This window comes from Dasypus novemcinctus, chromosome 5 (assembly GCF_030445035.2).
Source record: "Dasypus novemcinctus isolate mDasNov1 chromosome 5, mDasNov1.1.hap2, whole genome shotgun sequence".
In the NCBI taxonomy this organism is placed as follows: domain Eukaryota; kingdom Metazoa; phylum Chordata; class Mammalia; order Cingulata; family Dasypodidae; genus Dasypus; species Dasypus novemcinctus.
Window position 1 is genome coordinate 55,703,301 of NC_080677.1, and position 26,619 is coordinate 55,729,919.

The following is a 26,619-nucleotide window of genomic DNA, read 5'->3' on the forward strand; positions in this document are numbered from 1 at the left end:
TCATATCAAGAGAGGATTTTTTATGTTTCCAGGATGTAAAAATTATAATTGAATGAAAGAAAATGCTAAAATGTTACTTGGTATTTGATAATATTTCTTAAAGAGAAATCAGTATAATTTGATTTCATGTATTTTTAAATTTTAATTTGCTGCCACTTTATTTTATTTTTTTAACAGAATGACTGGGAATTTGTCCTGGGCAGATGCTATAAAGTAACTCATTCACTCTTGTTATCTTTTGTGTGTCTCTGCTTAGGTGGCCTTTTATTTGTTTCAGAATTTGGTTTGTCATCACTGTCTGGCTTCAGAAATTCAGGAAGACAAATTAAGAAAGGCATATGTTCCAATTTAAAAATAATTTCTCTCATTCAGTTTTTGGTATTTTAAGATGCAGTTTGAGCAAAACACAAACATAGGTAATATGGACATCTGCTCAAAGTATCCATGAAAAAATGCTCCACAGGCTGTTTTCTGTGGCTTAGGTACTCACAGGTCTTTTGAGTGGAGGGTACTTTCGTGTTTTTCAGCCAGACACCAAAGGAACAATCAAACTGGGGACTGAAGCAAGATTATGCAAAGAGTTTTGCAGTCTGTGCTCTGCACCCGGGTGGGCTTCTGTGTCCTCAGTGCTTTTTTTTTTTTCCCTTCCCAGTGAGCTATACTGGCTCCTCCGAGTTCATTTTTTCATTTGTTGTTTTGTTTTTTTTAGGCAGTACCAGGGATCAAACCCAGGAACTTGTATGTAAGAAGCAGGTGCTCAACCACTTGAGCTACATCCCCTCCTTAGTGCTTTTAAAGTAGCTGGTCATGTAGGGGTAATCTAACAACCAACCTACTACCCTATGCAGAGGGTTAGGCCAGTGTACAGCGGTCATGTAAACAATGCTAGCTGAAAAATCTGAGTGCCTACTGATTATTTAGTTATTGATTTCTTATCTGTGATTTATCACACCATTACCCTTTTTCATTTGTCCAGCCTTAATCAGAAGAACATGGAAAGATGTAAGAAACCTAGACTTATATCTAGGTTTAAGACTTTTTTATATGCTTTGTTTGTCCAAGTCAATTTTCCAAAATGATTTATAGGTACTTTTTTAATTTTTCTCCAGTGGTCTTATTCCTACATTCTGCTCACCCCCCCTACCCCCCACCCCCCGCCCTGCTTTTAAAGGCTCTCCAATTTATTCAATTTAAATTAGGTGTTTTTGTTTTGCTTTGTTTTGTTTTAACTCAGTACACTTTCTTACTTTAAAAAAAGGTAAAGTCTTTGGTAGATTTCAGAATACTATTTAATTAAATGTAATTATAATATAGAATATTTGTGATATGGAATATCTGCTTTCAAGATTAGTAGTTATACAACATAGGTACAATGTACTATGGCAAAATAGCATTTTAGATTTCTTTTTTAAATGATATTTACTAGTATTTAAGATATAGCAGGATATTTATCTAGAGAATGGTGGCAATAGAGATTAGGATTTCTTTGAGTTTTCGAAAGCTTGTGGCTCTTCTTTTCCTTGGTGCAATATCATTCTTGTGGGGATTGGCCATTTGAGCTTTTGTATGACTCAAAGATTAAAAGGTGTGAGATTGGGGGAGGTGGCAGGGACATGGGGAGAGTTTCTTCTGAGGCCATTGGGCAGTGGCTATTTAGTCAGGAAAGGAAGAAGGAGTGGAATATAAGATGCTGTATATATGAAAGGCATTTTCTAGTGTGTAGTTAAATTAACTGTTAGCAAGAGAGAACTAGAAAAGGGGGCAATAATATTTTTAAAATGTGCTTAATCCCTCTGAAAAGAAGGAAATTGTTGGAAGGACAGGAATGCCCCCTTTAAATCCCACTGTTTGGCACTATCCACCCTGGACAGCTTAAGCGAGTGTTGTTCCGAGTAGACTGCCAGGTGACGGGCAGGCAGGTAGAGAGACAGGTGTAGCTGAAAGTATGGGCAGACCACTTTCAGCGTTGAGTTCACAATGAAGAGAACCAACATTTATCTTCTTTTGGTAGTACAAAAGCAGTGATATGTACAGAAGTGGAAGTTCATGATAACAATACAACAAAATTGCCAGTACATTTTTTTACCTATTTTTAAAGCCAGCTAATAGCCTACTTGTTTGAATGGTATTCAATCTGCCAAATTTCATGGGAGCCAGTGAATTTAATAGGCCCTTGGGAAATGCCGCCGTAGGATTTGAACCAGTCATGGCAGAGCTGAAGAGCCAGGCTGGCCTCAGAACAGAATGGACTCCAGGGAAAGCCAAGACCTGTGCTGCAGCCAGCATGGGCACAGAACAGTTTCCTGTAACCAAAAATGGGAGAAAATGGGGTTTTAAAGTGAAAGGCATCTGAGAGAGTACCTGTCTAATTAATCCCTTCTGTAGACCAGTTAAGGAGGTCTGCTCCAGCCTGCTCAACATGGCCATTCAGCTGCTTAGGCAGAGCTGAAACTAGAACTCAAGTCTCTTTCCTCCTAATGCCTGATGGTTTATAGAGTACAAAAGTATCTAATAATCCCCTGTCTCTCTTTAGAACGTGTTAGAAACTATTGTGATGAGTTTTTGTAATTGGTGTTGTGAGGCTGTTTGTATGCTCAGTGCCTGGTGTCAATTGGCATGTTAAATAAAAATCTTCCCTCCTTCAGTGATCTCAGGACCTTGACATCTGGGCTTCTGGCTGCCACAGCTCCTGTAGCCATAGGCTACTGGGCGTCCCTGTTGGGAACCTGACCAGGCTCTGGACTTTAAAAACTACTTGATGTGATTTCTAGGACCAATTCCACCTGGCCACATATTCATTAAAGCCTTGGCAGCTCTGTCCAGAAAATGTATCTTGAATTTGACCACTTCTCATTTACATCTCTTCTGCTACATCCCTGTCCAGCCCCCTGCAGGCATGTCCAGCTGCTCTCACTGCTCAGCCCCGCAGTTCATGCTCCACAGTATCCTGAATGTTCTTTCTAATGTCTCGATGAGGTCACGTCACTCCCCTGCCTAAAACCCAGCAATGTCTGGTTTCACGTGTATACTTGGAATAAAACCAATGCAGCCCCGTGTGCCCTGCCCACTCATCCTCATCTTCCTCCTCTTTTGGCCCTCCTTTCCTACCCCCCAAGCTGCTGAGGCCATCTCCCTGGCCCCTGGAACTTGCCCCTAAGACCTTTGCCCTCAGGTTCTTTCTGTTCAAAATACCTTCCTCTAGATCTTGCCTCTGCTTCTTCCTTTTTCAGCATTCAGATCTTAACACCACCTCTGAGGGAGGCATTTCCTGACCACTGAGGCAGAACAGTTTCCCTCATCCACCTCCATCACCCTTCCTACTTGATTCTCAAGTTTAGCTGCATAGTAGAATCATTTGGGAAGCTTTTTTAAAAAAATAAAAAATAAAAGGATGCTCAGGCTCCCCTCAGACAAGTTATATAGAATCTCTGGAAGTGGGGCACAGGTATCAGCTCCTGGGACTCAGGACCGACTGCTCTAATGCATTCCCCTTCCTCTGCTTTATCTTCTCCACACAGTTATCTGATTCTGGACTGAGCATGTCTTTATTTATGCATATATGTATGTGTATGCTTGCTGCCTGCCTTTCTCCCACTGAAACGGAAAGTCCTCTGGGGACGTGGCTTCTGTCAGCCGTATTCATTTTGTATCCTCAGTGCCGAGCACATTGCCTGGCATGTAGGAGGTGCAAGAGCCACATTTGGTTAGTTGCCTGAACGATGTTTATTTTACAAGGCATTTAGAAGGGAGAGAGAGGAGCTGGAAAAGCCAAAAAAAGCTAGCACAAACATTAAAATATTAAAATCATGGGCAAACTGGTGGTCACAGTTCTAGATTTGTTTTCTTGACACCCGCAGGTACTTGAATCTGGGTGGTCTGGTGGTTGGAACCCTGCTTTGGGAATTAGATTTTACTTTTATCTCTGCCATTAATCCTCCTTGGCTTCTGTTGTAGCATATGCAAGAAGGTTACAAGAAAAAGTTATTTTTGTGAAGCCCTCTTGTAGTTAGGAACCTTAAGTAAAAAGTGGTAATTGGATTTTTTTTTTTTTGGTACCATATGATCAAGTTTATTGTACAGTCACGAGTTATATATTGGAAACTAAACAGAACACTGTACCGGTTTTCACTAACTCCAAATAAAGTTAGGAAAGGTAATTGGATTTTGATGTGGTGCATTGTCTACAACCAAACTTCCTGTAGTATGAACAGATTAGATCCTTATGTGCAGTTGCTTAAGCTTTCATGGCCACAGAGCTGGCCTGAAGATATAGGGGACAGACAGGTGATGAAAGGGACCACATTGGGTATAAGCCACTGCTGAGTGAGAATAGCAGCAATGGAAAGGAAGAGCTGGAAGTGTCCACCTTGATGGCCAGAAGTGAGTGGCATTCTTTCAGATCTTTTATTTCTTTTGTCAGTTTTGCCTACACCCCTGCTCCCTGCCCCATCTCATAGTTGTTCTTCCTCCCACTACTCAGCACTACTTGCTGTTTCATTTCATATACACTTTTATTCTTATTATGGAAGCAATTTAGTATGCCTGTTAATGAAAAGATTAGAAACTATGGGCAAGCATATTTTATATGTTTAAACTTCTACTAATTTAGCCTTATACATCTATTAATTTAACACCTAGAGATACCCAGGGCTACTATTTTGGTGTGCCTTCTTCCTACTGTGTGTGTGTCTAAAATGTTATTTTTGTGCATTTTTAAATGGGATCATTCTGTAGTACCTTTGTGTAACTGATTCTTTTAACTAATAGGAATTTGTTTATCATGTTATAATAGTTTTAACGGTTGTATGAATGTTCCTTTATGAATTTCATCAGTCACACGTTGTATATTGAGGTTGCTTTCACTGTCTTCACTATTATCAGCATGCTGCATGAACATCCTTAGAGTTAAGTCTGCACACACTCAAAAATTATTTCCTAGGATAAATTCCTAGCAATGGATTGCAGTGTGTCAGAGTGTAGACATTGTAGAGTCTTCCTGTGTTGTCAGATTGTCCTCCAGAGACTATAGCACTGTATAGTCACATCCTCTTAATGTAAGGAGCCCCTCTTTTCTCTCAGGGCTCCGTGGGCTCTGCCAGCACATCTCCCAACCCTAGTCTCTTCCCCTCCAGTACATTTAAGACTCCTTTGCCTGCTGTCAGGGGCCCTTCATGATCTGGGCACGACCTCTCTGTTTTCCATTGCTCCTGCCTTCGCTACAGCAAAGCCGCAATTCTTGTTCTGCTCTTCATCTCCCTTTTTCCTCCCTTGCCTCCTGGCTCACTCTCACTGTCTGCCCACTTTGGGAGCAGGTATTGTGTCTTTTCATCTGTAGATTGCTGACACTGGCTTGTGTCCAGCACATGGAGTAGCCACTGCCCCACTTTGAGATCAGTGGACTCCTTCCCCCACCTCCCAGCTCTACTTGATCACATCTACGCCCTCCTTAAAGACTCCTGTCTTACGTTCACTTGATCACGTCTTTCCTCTGTCATATGTTCCTGATTTCAGTAAGCCTTCTCCATCTCCTCCCTTCTCCTGAACTAGCAATAATCTTTCCCTCCTCTGACTCATTGAGCAGTTTATCTCCGATTTCCTTCTGTTATATCAAATACTGTTCCTTAGAGAGTTGCCACAGAGGTAAAGAGACTCATGCTATTTTCTCCTTAAAGGGCATCAAACACTGTCGGAGAGGTTTTGGTGTTGGGACTGGAAAAGGAACTAAGTGAGCTCACCGTCCAGGTCTGAACTTGATTAAGCTTATGCTCTTTGTTATAACTTACGCTAATTCCCATTAAATCTGTAAAGCACGACTGAAGTACTATTTATACTGAACTATGGATAAATGTTTTTGGATATCATACTGTAAATGAAAATACTGCTATATAATTATTCTGGATAGCCTTCTAGTCAGATTACCTAGAGAATACAAAATGATCTTGATGAGTAACACATTGTGATTTCATGGCTCATTTATATACCTCCTGCATGGATGTATAATGCTTGTATCTAACAGGATTACCAACTTACAGACCTTTTTGGTACCAATAACATGCCTAAAAATACCAGAGTGCTCATTGGCCAGTAATGGTTATGTAAACCCCTTTGGCCTTGCCAGGGAAGGATTTGCTCACACACATAGTCTTCAGGTTTTGAGAGAGGTAGGATGTTCATTTGATTTCATTTAAGCCCTTTATTTAGTCATAACAGTAGAAAAATATATTTCCCTTTCTAGATAATACACCATGTTGTCTGATTCTCTCTTAACTAGCCTAATATCTCTGCAGGGGTAATTTAGCAAATAGGATTGTTTTCTGGCTCAACAAACTGCCATCAAGACACATTGGTCTTGGTGAGCACAGTGTGGCTGCAGGCTTGCTTGCACCTGTTGACAGGTGGTGGTGGGGTGTGGGGCATGGTGACAGAAAGAAAGCAGTGTGGGGCACGGTAGAGTAAATTCTTAAAGCCTCTCCTTTATTAAAGCATTTCTTAAGAGGAAAATGAAACATCCCCAAATGACGTGCTTCTGGGCAGTTTTATTTACAGCTTTGAGTAATCTTTCCTTGAAAGACTGTCAGATCTCTGGTTCCAAGTCCGGGCCTCTCTCCAGAGTTCCATGCCGGTCCTTCTGGTTTCCTGCCAGACACCATCACTTCAGTGTCCCCACGTATCTCAGACGTAACAGTCAGAACTGGTCTCACTCTCTCACAAGTCCCTCTTCCCTAACCTTTTTCTTTTTTCTTATCTCTGGTGATGGCATCATCATTCCACTTAGCTATCCAGGTTAGAATTTTGGCCTCTCTCCTAACCTCAGCCACCCATATCCAGTGGTTCCCAAGCTTTGTCCTTCCAGCATCTGTTGTATTTCTCTAGCATGTCCTCCTCTTTATTTCCTGGTGCTTCCGCTCTGGTTTAAACCGTGGTTGTCGTCGCGCGCTGTCAGGCTGTCCCCCCACATCTGGTCTTTCCTCCTTTAAATTCATTTCCCCTATCAGTTGTTTTTGTAAAGCAAATGTCTGGGCCCAGCGCTAATTAACCCACAAACCTTCAGTGACTTTTCACTTTAACTTGGCATCTAAGGTCCTCCGCAGGTGGAGGCTCAAGCCAGTCTCTTAGTCCCCCTGTCCTCCCTGCTACAGCCTTGGTCACTCTGACATCCTTCCCTAAACCCAGTATACCCCATTTGTTTTCACCGCTGCACTTTGCTCTGCTGTTTCCTTGGTGTGGAATGTCCTTTCTCTCCTCTTTCCTTCTCTCCATCTTCTCATACCAGTTGGACTTCTACTCAGGTCAAATGTATACCAAGAGGCCTGGTTTTTAGGCCAAATTGCCAGAAGCCAATTTTAAACTTTAAATAAGTCACTAACTTCTTCCAGCTTCAGTTTCCTCCAGAGTGAATTGAAATAGGTGTTCTCTAAGATCTTTTTAACTTTTAAGTTTATTCTTTAAATGCCTCTCTTCCGTGAACCTTTCCCAGTTCTTACCGGCAGAATAAGTAGTTCCTTCCTTTGTACCCCTCGTGCTTTATTTCTCCTAATACTTTTGACACTCAGCTCTTGTGTTCTAAAAGCTGTTTTTATGCATGTGACTGTCTCCTCACCTCCCAACAGATAGAAATCTCTTGAGTCCAGGCAAGGATGTTTGACTCAGGTATATAGCCACACCTCCCCTTGGTCTTTCTTACTTAATCATAGATGCTCAGTGAGAGAGACTCCAAGGTAGAGGGTAAAATGTCTTGGGCAATGATTCTCCTATAACACACGCTCTTCTAGAAAGTTCTTACACATTTGGAAGGTTATTTTGGATGGTGAATGATAGAGACATTGAATTGAACTCACCATGTGCTTTTTCTTTGTGACCTCATTATAATCGAGTGACATTCTGGGTAACAGCTAAGTTAACTTTCTAACTCTTATTTTGTATAAAAGTGTGTTCTCTCTAAGATGTTAAGACATAATTAAGTATTCTGGGAAACATAGGAAGAATTCCGTTGTCTTCCTATCTCTTTATCCTCCAGAGACTTAGATTTTTCACAGAAGTATTTGGGCATTCAAAGTATTTCTAGGAAAGCTTCTATGGGCCTGTTTACTTTTGGAACTCAAAGCCTCTTCCTAAAAGGTAGATTTGATCATAATTAATCTACCTTCCTCAAAAACTTTCAGGCACTGCTTATTTCCTCAAGAAGAATGATCACACCATTTCCTTGCCTTCAGAGCTGTGTCTGGTCTTTCACTTGTAATCTCATATCACATTGCTCTCTTAGTCATTCTCCTGTCCAAATGCACAAACTTAGTGACTCACCACTTTGCTTCTATGCTCCGTAGCTTTCTGCAGAAAGGCAGATATTCCATCTCCCTATTTTGTTCTCCCTCCGCACCCACTGCTGGATAGCTGAATATTTTTTCCTTTTATATTTCTTCTATAAGAGCCCCAGTTCAAGTAACCTATAATTAGTAGATATCAATAATGAATGAATATCTGTGTACGATTTTTACTTGTTATATAGGGGTATTAATGAATGGCAAACCTGTTGTCTTTTGCTCTTAGACAGTCATCTTAAAGTTTCTAAGCTTTAATTCTTGAATCCAACAACGTGCCTGAAGGAAGATTGAGGTCTGAAACATAAATGATATGTTGGGTGAAATAGTTACATTTGAAATTATAATTCATTTGGTACACCACCATATCTTCAAACCTGTCATGTCTTTGAGACTCTGCACATTGTTATTTTAGTCCACTCACTGTAGTAGGAAATGCTAAGTGTTTATATGTTTGAGGTTTATTTTTTTGGCAGTGACATTTTATTTTTTTCCCTTAATGTATATGCTTATATTTTCCACAAGCAACTGACTTTACATTTTGTGCTTGTTTTATTTTGCAGATTGATATCCTTTCAAGAATTTGTAGCATTTGAATCTGTTCTGTGTGCCCCCGATGCTTTGTTCATGGTGGCATTTCAGCTGTTTGATAAAGCTGGCAAAGGAGAAGTTACTTTCGGTAAGGGGTGTGAATGTGTGTGCAAAGATGTCAGAGTGGGCTTTTATGAACATTTTTAATGAGGTGTGTAAGAAGTAAGCATATCCCTTTTAACACAGATGCCTCAGTGTTTTGGTGCTCCAGTTCAGATGTCTTCCTATTTGAAATAATATGTTTCTGGCCTAGGAGTTTTGATACTCTGGTTTAGTTTTAAGGTGGGGGAGGTTGTGACACAACTCCTTGCACAGAGTTGTAGAATGTGAGAGCAAGACAGAACTTCCACCCACCCAGTCACTGGCAGAACCATCCCCAGTACAGGATGAACAAGTTAACCAGCTGCCTAGGAGCACCAGTTGCTCTTGCCCCAATACTTCTTGTCCTGCCCTTGTCTTCATGGAGTAGTTTGCGTTCAGAGACCCTGCACAGGATGAGCGTTCAGGGTGGCACACGAAGAACGTGCTCTTCCAAACAGCACACTCCCCCAGAGCTGTGTCAGCCCTGCCTTCTGTGCTGCGGCCTTCTTTATTCTGAAAGGCAGAAACATCTTCATGGGGATTAGCTACAGAGCTGCAGAAAACCCTGAAGTCTTTTGAGTACTTACAAGATGGGGAAGACCAGGAAGTGGTGGGACCATGCTAAGTTCTTATCCTAAAATAAACTGGCTACTGAAGATCAATTTTGATGGAACGTCCATGTTTCCCTTGTTCTTTGCAGCATCCAGCCTATGTTTTCTGTTCATGGGAACCTGCAATATCTTTGCCCATGGAGAATTTTGGAGCCCTTTGGGCATTTGGATTGTGCTTTCAGGGGAGATGGTTAACATGCCCGTTACGAATGTCTTTATTCATAGTTTCCATCCATTTCATGCATACCTTTTGGTTTTGTCTGATTTGATCTATTTGGGGGAATAGACAGATGTGGGGGAAAATGCATATTTTGTAACAGAGCATGGGTTCTGGGATCAAATAGACTTTGCCACTTCTACCTCTACCACTTTTGTCTCTGAGCCGAGTTAATTATCCTCTCAGATCCTCATTTTCCTGATCAGAAATGGGCGTAATAACTGCATAAAATATACTTAAGACCATATAATAGATTTGTTCTACCAATCTCCCACTAGACCCCCACCCTGCTGTGCTGAAGTCAAGGTTGTTTAAGGTTAGATCAGCTAGGGCAGAAGCAAAAAATTATATATTTGCTAGATTTGTTTAACAAATCTAGAAGCTCAGATTCTTCTAGCTCAGACACTTCATGAGGATTATTTAATATTTTTAAATCCTTGGAATAATTTTAGTTTGTTTCGTTCTCTATCATCTCACTCCTCCTAGCACCATTGTGTCAACAACTTTCCAATGGAATCCCAATAAAAATGTCTCCATTGGCATCTTCAAGTAACAAATGAGCCGCTAGATTATGGGAGAAGTGATTTACCCAGTGAAAGCCAGTGACAAAGGTGTTAGACAGCTTTTCCTTGGGGTGAACACAGAGAAACCTGTGAGTCTCAGTGAGCCCAGTACCTTCACTCTGGTCACTCACTCTGGTCCCCTTCCCTTCTGCAGGAAGTCTGGGTGGAAGGAATGGGAGAGCTGGCCTGGGCTGGGAAACTAAATGGGCTTCAGCTGTCATCCTTGATCCTTTCAGTCTTCTCTTCATTGGTGTGAGGCAGCAGGGGCTGTTGGTGGCACCAGCACACCACTGGTCCTGGTGGTGGAAAGAAATAAGAGAACTATTTGCAGGAAGCGTTGTGTGCATTTGTGTGATTAATAGAAAAGAACAAGTGAAGAAGCAGGATGTAGGAGATTAGAGTCTCTGTGTACTGTAGAAGGGAGAAGAGTTGGGTGAGAATTCTCTTCCTGCTTACTATCTCTTTGCTTTACTTTCTGAGCTTTATTTTCCTCATTTATAAAATCAATTTATGATCTCTGCTGGGCTATATGAAGGCTAAAAGACCTATTACATGTAAAGGTGCTGTCTGGAAAACAAAGGTCTTTATAAAAATAATATTTAAAAAAACAGCTTGTGAGAACAAAGGAAAGGTTTCTGTTGGTGGTGGTGGTTGTGTCTCTCCCCTTGTTCTTTGGTAAGCCTTTTAATTTTAACTTGCCATTTTAACTGTTGGCCAATTAACAAATAATTTGTAACTGTCTGCTGTATGTTGAATACTGTCCCAATGCCAGAGGGAATAAGAGGTTGGAAGCCTCAATTTCTTATTTCAAGGGGCTAATGTTTTGGTTTTGAACCTCTGCACACGCAAAAAGCATATACAGGTTCTGCCTGGTATATGTTTGTTTTGAGCTGATACTCACCCTGTGGGTAGCCATAAAATGTAACCTGAGCTTTCCTGAGCCATCAATCCCTACTTAGTAGTTAACTGAAAGAGAAATGCAGAGTACAAAAAAGGATGATGGAAGCAGATATAGCTCAGTGGTTGAACACCTCCTTCCCATGTACAGGGACCTGGGTGCAATCCTCAGTACCTCCTAAAAACAAAACCAAAAAAAGAATGAATACACAAGTGACCATCAAACTGCATGTTAATAGCTCACTTTTAACATTTTTCATAGGGTAAGAATAACATCCCCAAATGTAGATACTGTGCATCCAAGCACACAAAGCAAAGAAAGTGATATGGGGGATCTGGTGGCCAAAGGGATGTCATGATGGTAGTTACCTTTAGAAGGAGCTAGCAATAGGTACATTTCCTGGAAACTCATAATGGAGTGAAGACATTTTAAAAAAATGGAGTTGGATGAAAACTCCATTTGAGTTTTATTAACCTCTTGTATTAAGAGAATGAAAATCCAGATCTGTATCCTCTTATCTGTCCATGTGAGGCTTTTAGAAATACATGCAGTGGTGCCCTTGCTCCCTTAGGTCCTTGTAAACCCTTTACTCAGGAATAAGCTTTTAGTAGAAGAACATTCCTGTATTCATATTATTAACTATAATCCTCATCTACTTCCAAGATCATTGTTATACATTCCTAATATTATCCTCCAGCTGTCCTCCATCTAACATTACTCTTCCTAGACTACTTGTTTTAGCCACCATCACATCCATAAATCAACAGTATTTGTTATATTCATTATAATGTGTTACTGTCAAGTCCAACCATTACCACATATTTACATTTGCCCTTATTAAACATTCGACATACATCCAGCATCTTCTACCCCTTCTCATACCACATTCCATCTCCCACCAACCTACACTTCATAGTGGTGGTACATGGGAAAAAAATAAAACTAATGTCATTTATGGACTATAGTTAAGAAAATTGTAATGTTTTTGTAGTGTGAAACCTCTAGGCAGGGCCTTTATAGATAACCAGAGATGGCATGAAGAAAACTTCAACACAAGAGTTAGCCAAACTCATATTTATTACATCCTCAGAGGTTAAGGAGCCAAGGTCAGTCTAAAGTGACTCAGATTTAACTCCCCGTGCTGCAGTTTCACTCTTGCTTAAATACCCAAGTTCCTACTTAGCATTTGCTTTGATTATGCATTAGTTTTTATGCATATGGGTGAACACACATAGCTGGTTATATAATTATATGATTAGTATGTTCAGGAAATCACGCACATGCATTGCATGATCAAGAAAGGGACGGATAACTCCACCCCTGGGTAGGAATTTTACTATGTTAATTAAGTAAGTTAAAGTGAGGGCAGCCAGGGGCTTCTGCACAGGTTCAGCCAACTGGTCAAAGCCGGTTTTCATACTTCATTGCTTCAACAGAATGTTCTTAGCCACCAAAAGTAGCATTTGACTCCAAGAGAGGGTTGAACCTCATTACCTTTAATTTACATACAATTCTTTCCTTCTTAACCTAGCAACAGGGACAGAAACAAGTTACTTTCAGGTATTCGGTCATCCTACATCCATCAGCACAAGCAAAGTTGGTACTATATTAATTATAAAGGTAAAAAAAAAAGAATATGGGGTTTGGTTTTTTGTGAGATATGAGTAAAGTTAAGCATTTTTTTCTCTCTTCATTTTATTTTCATTAATAAGGGGACCTTGACTATGTCATTTAATCTATGTTCATCTGTGTATCTTTCTGAACTAAGCAGTGGGAATTAGATGCAATAAAAGTGCCTGAAAAAGAACTTTTTAGGAGTAATTTGTCTATAACTTGTTGAGCTGACTTTTTCTGTTCTGTTTGTGAAGTTGAAATAAAGGTTTTAATTTAAAAATGAAGAACTCTTTCCTTTTTCAGGAGGTTGGCTCTCTCAGTATTCACCATTGGGAGGGGGAAACGTGGGATGGCAAGAGAGAAAGGGGCTCTGTTTTTACCTCCCAGATTGGCTGAGCCAATCCTGGTCATCATGGGGAGACTTGTCTTCACACCCGGCAGAGGTTCATCCAGGACCTTCCTGGGCGAGTGGCCTCCACAGCCCCTGTACCCCACAGCCTTCAGCTCATCCAGAGTGAGAGCAGTTACAGTTTAATGTCTTTACATGCTGGGTTTCCACATAAGCATTTGTTTGAAGCAGGGATTCTGTGACTAAGCTCAGTGCACATGTGTTTGTCAACAAGCTGGGGGTGTCCTACACCCACTAATGCTGGTTCTGATACCCACTAAACACAAATTTGATGGAGGAGAGGCAGACAAGTGTCACATTTCCAAGAAACCTGCCCTGTTTTCTCCGAGGTCTTGTTCTTGTCTAGGTCATTCCCTGTGTTTGCTTTAATGAAAAGCTCTTGGTTAGGCCATTTTTTTCCCTTTGATATCTAGTTCATTATATTCTCCTAGTTCCTTTGAGGGGTAAGTTATCTCTAGTATTCTTGTTTTCACCATGTTTTCTTATTTTGCTACCCAATGTTTATGCGTACATTTTGAGATTTCAACAGGTATAAGACAGGATATTAGTGTAAGAGGTAAATTCTAGTTAATAACTTGGAATTCTTTATATGTGAAGAAAATATTTTCTTCTAAATATTTTCCTTTGCATTTTAGCCTATTTTATATGATGATTTTTTTTTTACTTATAATTTTTCAAAGGAAACTATTGAAATATAAAATGCATGAATAATAAGTATGTTATCTTTATAATTCTTTGCACAGGGAATATTCTCGTATTATCACCCTTCTGATCAGAGAGAGAATGGTACCAGCACTGTTGTCTCAGTCACTGCCCCCTACCCCAGTAGTAACATATTGTGTCTTGGCTGGGCCTGTTTTTAAACTTAATATGAATGGGATGATATGGAAGGTGCTCTTTGCTCTGACTTTTCTGCTTAACATTTTATCTGTGAGATTCATCCACATTATTGTCTGTATTTTTTTTCTTTGCTTTATACTATTCCACTTCATGACTATCAAAATGTATTTATTCTATTGTTGATGGACATTTGGGACATTTCCAGTTTTGGCTACTACAAATAATTTTTTAAGTACTTAAATAAGTTTATTTAGTAAAAAATGTCAATCTGCCCACTTCCCCACCATTTGGAAATTTTGAGTTTGTGGAGACTACAGTATTGAAAGAGAGAAAGTACATACTTATATTATCCTCTAAAGATGACGCTAGTACATTTCTACCATTTTGTAGATAGATCTACTGCCAATACAAATCGATGCTAAACTTCTCAGAAAAAAGGTAGGAGGCACATGAGCTGAATTTTACTTCTGAGATAAAAAGCAAGCATTGCTTGTTAAGCTAGATCACGTTCTCTGTAAAAATCCAAATAGTAAATATTTTAAGCTTTATGTGCCATAGGCTCTCTCTCACAATTACTCAACTCTGAATTGCTGCAGTATGAAAGTAGCTGTGGACACTGTGTAGATGGATGGGTGCAGTGGTGTTTCCATAAAACTTGCTGGTGGGCCAATGGGGCGTACTTTGCTGCCTCCTGTACCAGAGTACTAACGGGCCCACATGCAAGGTGAAGATGATGATGTTAGGACTAGAAATTAAAACATTTAGTAAAACCGTAATATTGTGGTGATGTTTGAGTGTTTGCTATGAGCTATGAAACAAAGAGCGTTCTCTTCTTTGTGTATAATATGACTTGAAATATTTACTGGTTTAAATACTACTTACAAATGCTAAAAAATTTGGGTTATGATAAAATCTTCTGTCATACGTTTTAGTAAAATGAAACTTTAACTTGGGAAACAATAAGTCAAAGTTACTTGAATCTTCAGTGCTAATAAATCTCATTCATTTTCTTTTTCACATAAGAATATGTAATAAAGATTCACTAGTTGTAGGTAGATGGGGGATGTGGGTTCTCCTTTAGTTCAGTTGACCTTTTTGACCTTATGTGGAAAGACAAGGAATCAGTGTATAACAAACCCAGTGGAGTGTGGACCCTAAAACACAAAGGTTTTGGAGCATTGCCACTAAGCATGGATTATAGTTTACACTGTAGTTTACCCTTTCTCCCACACAATTCTGTAGGTTATGGCAAGATATATAATGTCCTGTAGATGGATCAGTTTTGACCTCTTATCATCTGTGGCTCTGAGAGGTACTAATCATGAACATGACAAGCCAGCACATTTAGCCCTAAAGGATGAGAGTACACCTGTAAATAGAAACTTGTCAATATACGATTCCCTGCAGTGATGACTGCTTTTTTTTCCCTCCCATTTTTAAAGGAGCTGTGGCAACTTAAAAATGCCTGGTTTTGAGGTGCCAATAGTCTGTTCCTGATTTGCCATAATAGGAAATGAGCTGAGCTACTTATAAGAGCCTGGTTTTACAGTGGTGTGACCTGAACACATACTTTACAGACCCCTAGCTAGGGTTGGAAACTAAGAAATTTGACGTTTGTATCCCTCAAACTTTTGCTGGTGATGAGGATAAAGATCGTAATAATTACCATCATTTATTGAGTACATACTATGTGCCAGGCAGTGTGATGAGCATTTTACATATAGTTTGTCATTTAATCCTCAAAAGAACCCTATGAAATCATGCTCTTGTCGCTATTAGAGAGGAGGCCATTGGGGATCAAGAGTATGACAGTCCAAGTTCCCACAGCTAGATACAGCCACTGGAGGGACACGATTTGAATCTAGTTACATCTGACTCCAGGCTCTGAGCCTGGCTGCTTTGCTTCTCAGACCCTTCCTTGGGGTGCAGGTGTCATGCAGTCATGTGAGATGAGAACTTCAGTAGGTCTTCTTAGAACTTGAGTGCAGTCTGACCCCTGGGCTGGCTGCTCACCTCGGTGGGTATTGCTCGTGGGGTTGTGCAGTGGCACTTCTGGCTTTTCTCCTAGCTCCTTGAGTTGCAGTTACATGACAGCAGGATATGGGAGCTGCTTCCAGGTAAGAGTTTAGGATGCTCTAGGGGTACTTGGCAGTGATGATTTGAATCCAAACCAGGTTGTAGGCATTGGGTGGGGTAAACGGATGGTGTTCTGGAAAGGGAACTGAGCTGGGAGAGGAATCTGGGTCAAAAGAGCATGTGACCCAGCTAATTGGCCCTTTCCCTATCTGTCAGTGAAGTTTTGATGTCATCATCATCTTTACCAAACACCTGTTCTGTATGGGATACTGCACTAGGTGTTGCTTACATCCAAAGATAAGAAAGACCCAGATCCATCTTTCAAGGCCGGTACTATCCTCAGGGGATATAAGGGAAGTTAATGAAGGGTGCCAAGAGTCACACAAACATTGGTGCTGGTGTTCAAAATGGACCCTGGAGATGGGGTGGAGAGAGGAGGACCTGAGGTGGAAGAGACCATGTGGTCAAAGGCTTAGGGTGGAATGGGGGTTTGGGGAATGTGTTCAGGGCCTCAGGAAGGTCCGGATCTCCCTGTGACAGGATCTTAGGGTTAAGAATGAGATGAAATTGTAAAGATTGGGGTCCTATTGAAGATGACCTTGAATATCTGGGGAAAGAGATGAATTCATTCAGTCATTCAACAAATGCATTAAATCATCTAGCAAATTAATTCAGCAGACGTTTATTGCACAACTATTATGTACTAAACTGTTTTAGTCGCCTTGGATGCATAGGTAAATAAAACAAAGATTTTAATCCTCTTGAAGCTTATATTCTAGCAAGGGGATCAAATAAGCAATAAATATAATAAAATATAAAATTATAGTTTGTTAGGAGATAAGTGATATGGAGAAAATAAGTAGAGATGGTGAAGGACCAAGAATACTGGAATAGATGTCAGAGTGACTGCTCTCTTAAGTAGGGTATTAGGATTAGCTTCATTGAGAAAGTGACTTGAGTGAAAAATTTGAAAGAGGTGAGGGAATTAGCCATAAAGCTTTGGGGTTAGAGATAAAAGAGACTGTCCCAGGCAAAAGGGATGACTGTTGTCCATGTTCTAAGGCTGTAATGTGATTGGCACATTCTGTGAACAGCAAGGTGTTTTGTGTGGCTGGAAATGAGTGAGGTAGCAGGAGCTGAGTAGGAAAAGAGCTCAGAGAGGTAACACATCTGATCAGGGAGCCAAGGTTAGGACTTTGACTTTTGCTGTAAAACCTTGGAGCCATTGAAGGATTTTTAGCAGAGGAGTGACAAGAGCTGGTTTATATTTAACAGGATCGTTCTAGCTGCTGTGTAGAGAATAGCAGAGGCTCTTGTAATAATCCTGGTGAAAGTTGATGATGGCTTGGACCAGAGTGGCAAGGCAAGATAGCAGTGGTGATGAGGAGAAGTCGTTGATTTCTGGATATATTTTGAAAGGAGCATCAGCAAGGTTTTCTGATGGATTGGATGTGGGGTGTGAGAGAGGGGAGCCCAGAATTATTCCAATGTCTTTGACCAGATCAACTAGAAGGATAGAGTTGTCAACTTGAGATGGAGAGGACTGCATGTTTGGAGGTAGGAGTTGGGGGGGAAGAGCCAGGAGCTCACTTTTGGAGGTATTAGTTTGATGTCTCTTGGATCTCAAATAGACATTTACATATATGAGTATGGGATTTGGGAGCTATTAGCAAATAGATGGTGTCTGAAGCCATTGAAATGGACGAGATCATCAAGAGAATAAATAAAAGATGTCTTTTGAATGCTTGCTATATTGAAGGATTGGAGATCGAGCAGTGAACACAGCTTAAAAAGTCCATCTCTTCATGGAGGTTACATTTTTAGGGAGAAGTAAACAACTAGAAAATATATAATATATCAGGGTATACTGTCTTAATCAGGGGAAATGGGTAGAGAGGGATGGAGGCTGTCTGAACAAACCCTGACTGGAAATGTGTAAACACTGAGGTGAGGTGAGGTGACATGGGTTATGTGTTGCAGGAAGGGTTGGCGCTATGGAGACGTGGAGGTGATGGTTACTTGGGAGGTGCTACCACAGTCTAGGCAGAGAGTAATGAAGGTCTGGCCTGGAGTCATGTCTCTGGACCCCACCAGGACACCATTTCTGGAATGAATCTGTATGACTTGGCTCCTTGATTGGCTGTGGGGTGAGAAGATGTAAAAAAAAAACCAAAAAACCCAACCAAACATAAAAAACCAACCAAGCACTACCGGATCGTAGCTACTAAGCTTGTTTTGATCCAAAGATGGGTGGTTTTACATATTCTCAGGAAAGAAGGAAAGTGATCATTTTTATCTTTGTACATTACTTATAATTTATTATTTAATCCATGTAACCTATGAGGTTGGTGCTACTATAATTCTCATTTTTCTGATAAGGAAGCAGGCACGGAGAGGTTAAGTAACTTGGCCGCTGTTGGAGCTGTATCAGGTGGAGGCAGGATGGCAGCCTGTTCTGGCTGCCTGTTGCTTTGTGCCCCACTGCCTCCCTCTGGTGGTGTATACACTGGTGCTCTGAGGGGTGAGCCCCTTGTCCATCTAAGCAGGTGCCCACAGTGCCATAAGGAAGAGTGTGCCTGCATTAGAGTTCTCAGTTTACATAGAACGTTGCCTCGGTTACGTGCACATCCAGGTTATTTGTGGAAATGCACTTGACATGGGCATTGTCCAGGAAAGCTTTATCTTTTGGTGTAAACTGAAATTGTGTGGAGGGGAGATGCTCAGGGTGGCAGACAGGGCCGGGAAGGTGGTCTTTGTTCAGTTGTGGATGGAGGGGCTCCATGGGAGAGGAAGCTCTCGGTTTAGGGATGTGACTTAAGAGACACGGGCATTTGGGTAAGTCATGGCTATTTGATGGAGTCCCAACCACAGGGATCCTGAGCAAGAATTTTTATTTGATAAGATAGGTAATTGGGAGTCACCATAGGATTCTTGGGAGGACAGGGACAGGGTGAAAATGATGCTTGGAAAAGGTTTTCTTTTTTGTGTTGACTGGAGTGGGACAAAGCCAGAGGCAGATGTGCTGTGATCTTTGTTTAGTCTTCACAGCTTCTATGTGAGGCAGGCAGATAATTGTCCCCACTTTGTCAGTGAAGGAACAGAAACTCTCTGTTTGACAGGGTTTACCTGGCATCTGAACAGGTTGGTGCAGACATGCCGTGAAGAATAGGTCCCCAAACACTTTCATTTTACCATGTTCCTTATTTAATGATGCTGGGGGAGCAAAGTGTTTTCAATGTGAGTTTTAAGAAAAAGTGCATGTGTCTGTGTTTCCTAAGAGTATTAATCTGAAATACTTGACATATCTTTTCATAATGCTAATTTAAGACATGAACTTGGCTATGTACATGTTCCTATTTGTTGATATTTCTTCAGTTGTAGTATGTTCAGTAGATGACATTAACAGCATAACTCAATAGTAGTGTAAGAACTGACTCCTACTTTTTTGGAATGAAAGTCACAATTGGATCACTTGAAAGTTAAAGTATCCTATATTGTAGCACTTCATTTGGTTAAAATCTGAAATATCTTATCTGTGTAATGTCATTTGCCTGTTTTTCTCTTTTTAACCTCTCTTTATATTTTTCCTCTCTGTGAAGCAAATTTCATGAAATATGTTTTAATATGCAATTTTAACATTGTTCTTAGTATGTGAATACAAGGACCCAGTTTCATTATCCGGTGTTGTGCTACTGGTGGAGGTGGTAGTGGTGTGGTGGGATCTGCAGTTTCTAATTGAATTTAAAGATTAGGGTTTTCAACCTGGGATCCTGGGTCAGCGTCTGGGAGCCCACTGCTGCAATTGTTGGCTGTATTTTGCATAAATGAGTGTTTTTCTGGGGAGAGACTCCACAGCTTATAGCAAATCTCAGAGAAGTCAGTGATCTGCCAAAAGACAGAGAGTCAGTTGTCCTGGTAGACATTTAACAGCATTGCTCTTAAAAGCATTGATTGTAGAACAGCTATGTATGACCTAAAAATATAGTGGAGGAGGGAGGCAGATATGGCTCTGGCAGCTGGGCTTCTGTCTATCACATGGGAGGTCCCAGGTTCAGTTCCCAGTGCCTCCTAAAGAAGATGAGCAAGACAGCAAACTGACACAACAAGATGACCCAACAAGATGGCCCAGTAAGATGATGCAACCAAGAGACACAGTGAGGAAACACGAGAGAGACACGACAAAAGGGAACAGAGGTGGCTCAAGCAATTAGGTGTCTACCTCCCACATTGCAGGCCCTGGGTTTGGTTCCCACGCCTCCTGAAAAGAAGACGAGCAAACAAGGAAGAGGGTAGAAATAAATAAAAATAAATCTTTATATAAAATGGGGGAAGTGGATGTGGCTCAAGCGGTTGAGCACCTTCCACATGGGAGGTCCCAGGTTCAGTTCCCAGTGCCTCCTGGAAAAACAACAACAAGCAAAACAAACAAAAAAACCAACTCAAGGAAACTGATGTGGTTCAGTGGTTGAGCACTGGCTTCCCACATATATGGTCCTGGGCTCAGTCTCTGGCCCCCAGTACCTCAAAAAAAAAAATATATATATATATATATATACACACACACACACACACATATATATATATATAAATAAAAAATAGTCATTAGTCTTTGGATGCCTTTTGGTTTTGAATATACTAGGAAGAGAAATGTATCCGACAACATGTTCTATAGTATAAGAAACAGGTCTGAAAAGACATTTCTCAGTAAGTGAAAAAACTGTAGAGTATCTGACAAATTATAAAATAATAGCAAGCCATTTGATTGACTGTCTTATTGGACCTCTGAAAGAGAATTGGTTGTGATTTTCATGATATGTCCAGAATGGAAGAAGCTAATGCCCTGTGCTACATTGGAACACCTTTTCTTGCTTGCTGCTTTAGCTCTGTGAGTGGATTGGAGTCAAGGAGAAACTAGTGCCACCCTACTCTCTTATTGGAAATGACAATGCCCTTTGTCCTTTAATCTTCCCTCTTGAAAGATATTTTAAGTTACCTGCTTTAGAGTAGTGTTTCCTATTGATGTTAATAAGTGTTCTGTGAAAAAGGGCTCTCCTCTTAGAGAATCACACAGCCTAATTTATTTAGTTTATTAAGGCTCTCAGAAGTCTTGCAGAAAAATATATCTACTTAACTTTAACATTTATCAACCTTTTTTGAGCAGGACCTTTCTTCTGTGCATGTACTATAAACAAAACCCATTGCACTAAGGATTTGATCTCTAACGTCCCCCTCAGCTAGTTAGTTCTCTGACTGACTAGCTTTCCAAGTACACTGTTAGATTTTGGCCAGCCTTTTGTCACCAGCTGTGACAAAAGTGAAGTTGTGCTATGGGAAAACAGGCCAGATTATACTAGTAAGTGGGGAAACGGACTTTGGCCCAGTGGTTAGGGCGTCAGTCTACCACATGGGAGGTCTGCAGTTCAGGCCCCGGGTGGGCCTCCTTGACCCGTGTGGAGCTGGCCCATGCGCAGTGCTGATGCGCGCAGGGAGTGCCGTGCCACGCGGGGGTGTCCCCGCGTAGGGGAGCCCCACGCGCAAGGAGTGCACCCATAAGGAGAGCAGCCCAGCGGGAAGGAGGGAGCAGCCTGCCGAGGAATGGCGCTGCCCACACTTCCCATGCCGCTGACGACAACAGAAGCGGACAAAGAAACAGGACGCAGCAAATGGACACAGAGAACAGACAACCGGGGGAGGAGAGGGGAATTAAATAAATAAATAAATAAATAAAAAAGAGTAAGTGGAAGCAACCTTCTTCAGTCATTTTGATGCAGGTTGTAGAAAATAATGAAAATCAAAAGTGTGGAAATGAGAAGTTGTGAAGTTAGCACCCAAACTTAATATTAAATAAAGATAACTCCAAGCTATCATATTGTCTGAAAAAATGGTTACAAGTCAGAAGGAACATATTATTTGGGTAAAGTTTGTTACTCTTGGAGGGACTCATTGCAAACCTAGATAGAAATACTTACTCTGATTTTGGTATTTCACGAAAATATTATGTTACTTTTGTACAAGAAACTTTTATTGCCTTATGGTGGATTATGTTTTATTTTGGGGAGCCAAGTATATTTCCTTCTATACATATATATTCCCGTAAAGATTAAGAACTCCAAGTAAGAACAGTTGTGAATTTTGGAAGTAAATGGCTCTAATATTGATGAGAACAGTGGCATGCCTGGGTACTGAATATCTTGTTAGAGACCCTAGAGACTGTTGTGAAGCTGTTCCAGTTCATTGGGTCAAAAATCCACTATTTACAAAGAAGCTAAATACAGATTTGCACAATTGACCATAATGGCTTCAATTTTGAAAGATAGTAGTATCAAAGACCACTTCCAGTTGGTGGGATAATTTGAGACTTGTCCATGCTCAAATGGCTAAAATATTATACTTTTATTGCTTTATCACTCTGTTTTAAAAATCGGGACCAAAAAAAAAAGGCAGGCCTGTTGAAAAGTGGAAAATGTCAATTGGAGAGAGTAAATCACAATAACCATGTGAAACCACCTCCTTACTTAACTACTGCTGGATAGTTACTGTTCTTTAAAAGACTGGGTGGGTAGGGACCAGATTCTGAATTTATGCTGTGTGTGTGTGTGTGTGTGTGTGTGTAAGTTAAAGGAGAGGAGAACTTGTGAATAGGAAAGAAGATAGACCAGAAAGCTAACAGTAAATCCTAAAACTTGGAGCACTGGGAAATTTTGACTATTTAAATGGCACTGCTCATTTAAAAATAGTAAAATTATATCATTATTCTTTCAGTATGAGAGAGATAAAAATACAGTTTTTCTAAATTGGAAAATTTGCTGTAATCTTGCTGCTAATGACTGATTTCTTCCAACAGTTGCAAGGCAGTTTTTGCTCTGATAGGTTGATAAAGGAAACAAAATCAAGAACATATTGGAAGTTCTCAGAGAAAATTACAGTTTAGGTATATGTTGGGGGTGGATAGTTAGACATTTTAATTGAAATAAAATAGTTTTATACTAATATGGGATCACTGTGGGTGTACATTTGTAGTACATTTGCTCTTGAGGCATTTAAGTAGGGTTAAATGTATGTTAATGCTTTTGCAAGAAAATTATTTTTGATAACATCCGTCTAAGGAAAGTAGCTTAGGAAATTGGCTTTTTAAACAATACAGGTTTAAGCTTGCATTTAGAGAATGAATTACTTTGTACTGCTTTAAGAATTTAGAAAAGTTGAAGTTTTTTGGTTATGTTTTTCTCTGGTGGTGATGAAAGTTAATAATTAACATAGAGGATGATTAAAGCAAGCTTCCACATCTGGAGAATGACCACAGTCTGTTCTATGCCTCCAAACACCATTTTAACTGACATACTTTTGCTATTGGGAAGCCCTGCTGATGATTTATTCTATTCAATGGAAAATATTCTTTCTTCTACATAGCTTGAAAACATCTCAGTTGGCCTCTCTGCTGTTGATTTTATTGATGCATGTGATAAACGATTAATACCTAACACTTAATACCTGCTACTCTTATCCTTATTGTTATTGCTGTTAGTCAGCATTTACATGAAAACTTAAATAGTGTATTAATCTTGAGGATTTATAGATCCATCGGATTTTAGAATGAGGGATACTTATCAATACAGTCAATGAGAGTTTCTCACGTGGGAATTTTTGTTACAACTGTGGGCTCCCTGGCTCCATCTCATATCTACCAAATCAAAACCTTTGCGTGTTGGGAAGCCGATGTGGCTCAAGTCATAGGGCTTCCGCCTACCATGGGGGAGGACCTGGGTTCAATCCCTGGTGCCTTCTGATGAAAAAGAAGAGAAAGTGTGCTGTATGGTAAGCCAGTGCCCACGTGGTGAGCTGAGTGCCCACACGGTGAGCCAGTGCCCGTGCAAGTGAGTCATGCAGCAGGATGATGACACAACAAAAAAGAGATGAAGGGGAGAGTCAAGGTGAAGTGCAGCAGAAACCAGGAACTGCAGTGGCACAGCTGACAGGGAACCTCTCTCCACATCAGAGCTCTCCAAGATGGAACACTGGTGAATCCTAGAGGAGAAAATGAGAAGAGAAGACAAAAAAGAGAAATAGATACAGAAGATCACACAGAAAATGGATACAGACAGCAAAATCAGCAGGGTGGGGGCAGGGGAGGGGAAGGGGGAAGTAAAAAAAAAAAATCTTTGTGCGTGGGGTTTGGGAATGTGTTTTGAGTAAACTTGCCAGGAGAGCAGGGTTCTCACTGCAGCTGATGCCGGACTATTGTGGCTTTCTTTCATGGATGAGGAAGCTGGCCCAGAGAGGGGAAGTGATGATTTCATAGGAACCTCAACTCTATCTTCTGGCACCAGAAGGACCTTGTTCTTTCCTGGATGCCATGCAGCCTCAGATGAGGGCAGTTGCATCCCTCTCTACATACAGAACTGAAAGAGTTTTAAATTAGCCCTAATTTTTTTTACCTATGCCTATACTATATATGATTTCAGTATAATACTCAGCTCAGTTTTTGTGTCTCTGTGTGTGCTTATTCTTTTTTAAAGATACTTATCACTGTACCTACATGTTCAGAATGATATTAAAGTTTACAGGAGCTTATAAGAGGACTCAGTTTTTAATGAGAGGGGCTGCATGTGTGAAGTACTTATTCTGTACTTACTCCATTTTAATGGTACCCATTTTCCCTCAGAATTTGCTTGAGCGACTCTGAATTGTAGCCAGAATACTTCTTTCCTCTTCAGACCCTTAACTGTGATTAATATAAAAAGGCACTTGTCAAAAGAGTTTTAAATGGCAACCTTGATTTTGGCGTGTTCGGCGGTAGAGATAGGTCTGCATCAACTTAGTCCGTTATGTTACTTAACTTACGAATTTAACAGTTTCTCTTTTGCTGACTGCTTAAAAGATGATGGCCATATAAGCTGTTGTTAACCATATCAGCAGGGTGGAATAATATTTCCTTTATAGCAAAACCACAACTTTAAGGATTTAGCACACATTAGAAAAAGTACCTCAGAGAAGCTGGTCGGAGACAGTGAGGCCACCCAGCAGTGCTCGAAAACATCCTTTTTGTTTTTATTGTATTAATGGAATTTTTAAAATCCATGAGAGAGATATTATGGTTCAGTGTTTGAAATAATATAGCTTGATGAATCTTTTATTTTCATGGGAAACTCATTTTCATTGATTTGAGGCTTAAAAAGTGACTCTTTTAGAAATTAAAGTGGGTTAATTTAGTTATTCTGTATGGAAACAAAAGTGTAGAAAGTTAACATTTGCATAAGTGAAGACCTTGATGATTTCAGATTATAGTGTGTGTGGAGGTTAAGGAATAAGAGCCCATAGAATTTGTAAAAACAAATTCAATCTAACCACTTAATGGCATGTGCAAGTAATTTGCCAATTAAATATTTCTAGTATGGCAAAGATCTTCAAAGTAAAGAGTGGAGGTTCTTAATCTGTCTTAATTTCATGCTTTCAGAAATGTAATAGAAAATTACTTAGTTTTTTATCACTTTTCTTTTAAAATTTTAGTATATGAGCTTAGGGAAGAACTGGTTTTAAATATTTGAGGAAAATTATTGCTTTTGAGAAATGTGTAAACTCTGATATTTCTAAATCATACTGTGTCTGATTATTTTCTACCACTCATAAATATTTGATGCCTAGATAACAGTTTTCATTATAATTAAGAATTTAGATTTTGGAATTTTCCCATTTTATTGGTTATCTACTATGTTAAAAAAAAATTGTCCTAGACACAGCTCCAAAACAGCTCTTTAAGATCTGTTTTATTCCCATTTTACAGATAGAAAGAACTGGGTCTATTAAGTTATCTGTCTAACGTCATTCATAAGAGGCAGATCTGACAGGCACATCTTAAAAACAGCTATTTTATTGAGCTATAAATCATATGGCATATATTTTACTCATATGAAGTGTACAATTCAGCGGCTTTTATTCTTTTCACAAAGTTGTGCCATCGTCACCACAATCAAATTTTAGAACATTATCATCAACCCAGCAAGAAATCTCATATCTTCTAATGATCACTTTCCTTTTTCCACCAACACCCTCAACCTTAGGCAACCGCTGATCTACTCTCTGACTCTAGAATTTGCATAGTTCATATAAATGGAATCAGACAATTTGGTAGCGTGGAGCTATCTACCCCAGAAAAACATGCTCTTAATTTAATCCATTCCTGTTGCTGTGAACCTATTATATATAGGATTTTTTTATGAGGTTACTTCAGTACAGGTGTGGCCCAGCTGAATCGGGAGAGGTCTTAATCCTGTTACTGGAGGACTTATAAAGAAGGCCACAGAGGGAGAAGCCGCGGGAGAGCAGCGAGAAGGTAGGAGTCAGCGGGACACAGAAGGAAAAGAAGACACTGACATGTGCATTGCCATGAGACGGAAAAGTCCA

At 40.2% G+C, this 26,619-nt stretch overlaps 1 protein-coding gene across 2 annotated transcripts in view; it reads left to right on the plus strand.

The window, feature by feature from the left end:
- SLC25A13 (solute carrier family 25 member 13) overlaps positions 1–26,619 on the plus strand; it is a 185,142-nt gene that overhangs the window by 62,305 nt on the left and 96,218 nt on the right. Inside the window, exon 4 of one of the 2 annotated variants that reach the window (XM_004470737.4) lies at positions 8,882–8,997. The exons of the other annotated variant lie outside the window; for it this stretch is intronic. Coding sequence (XP_004470794.1) covers positions 8,882–8,997 — 116 coding nt within the window. The remainder of the gene's footprint in view (positions 1–8,881; positions 8,998–26,619) is intronic. 2 annotated transcript variants of the gene reach the window in all.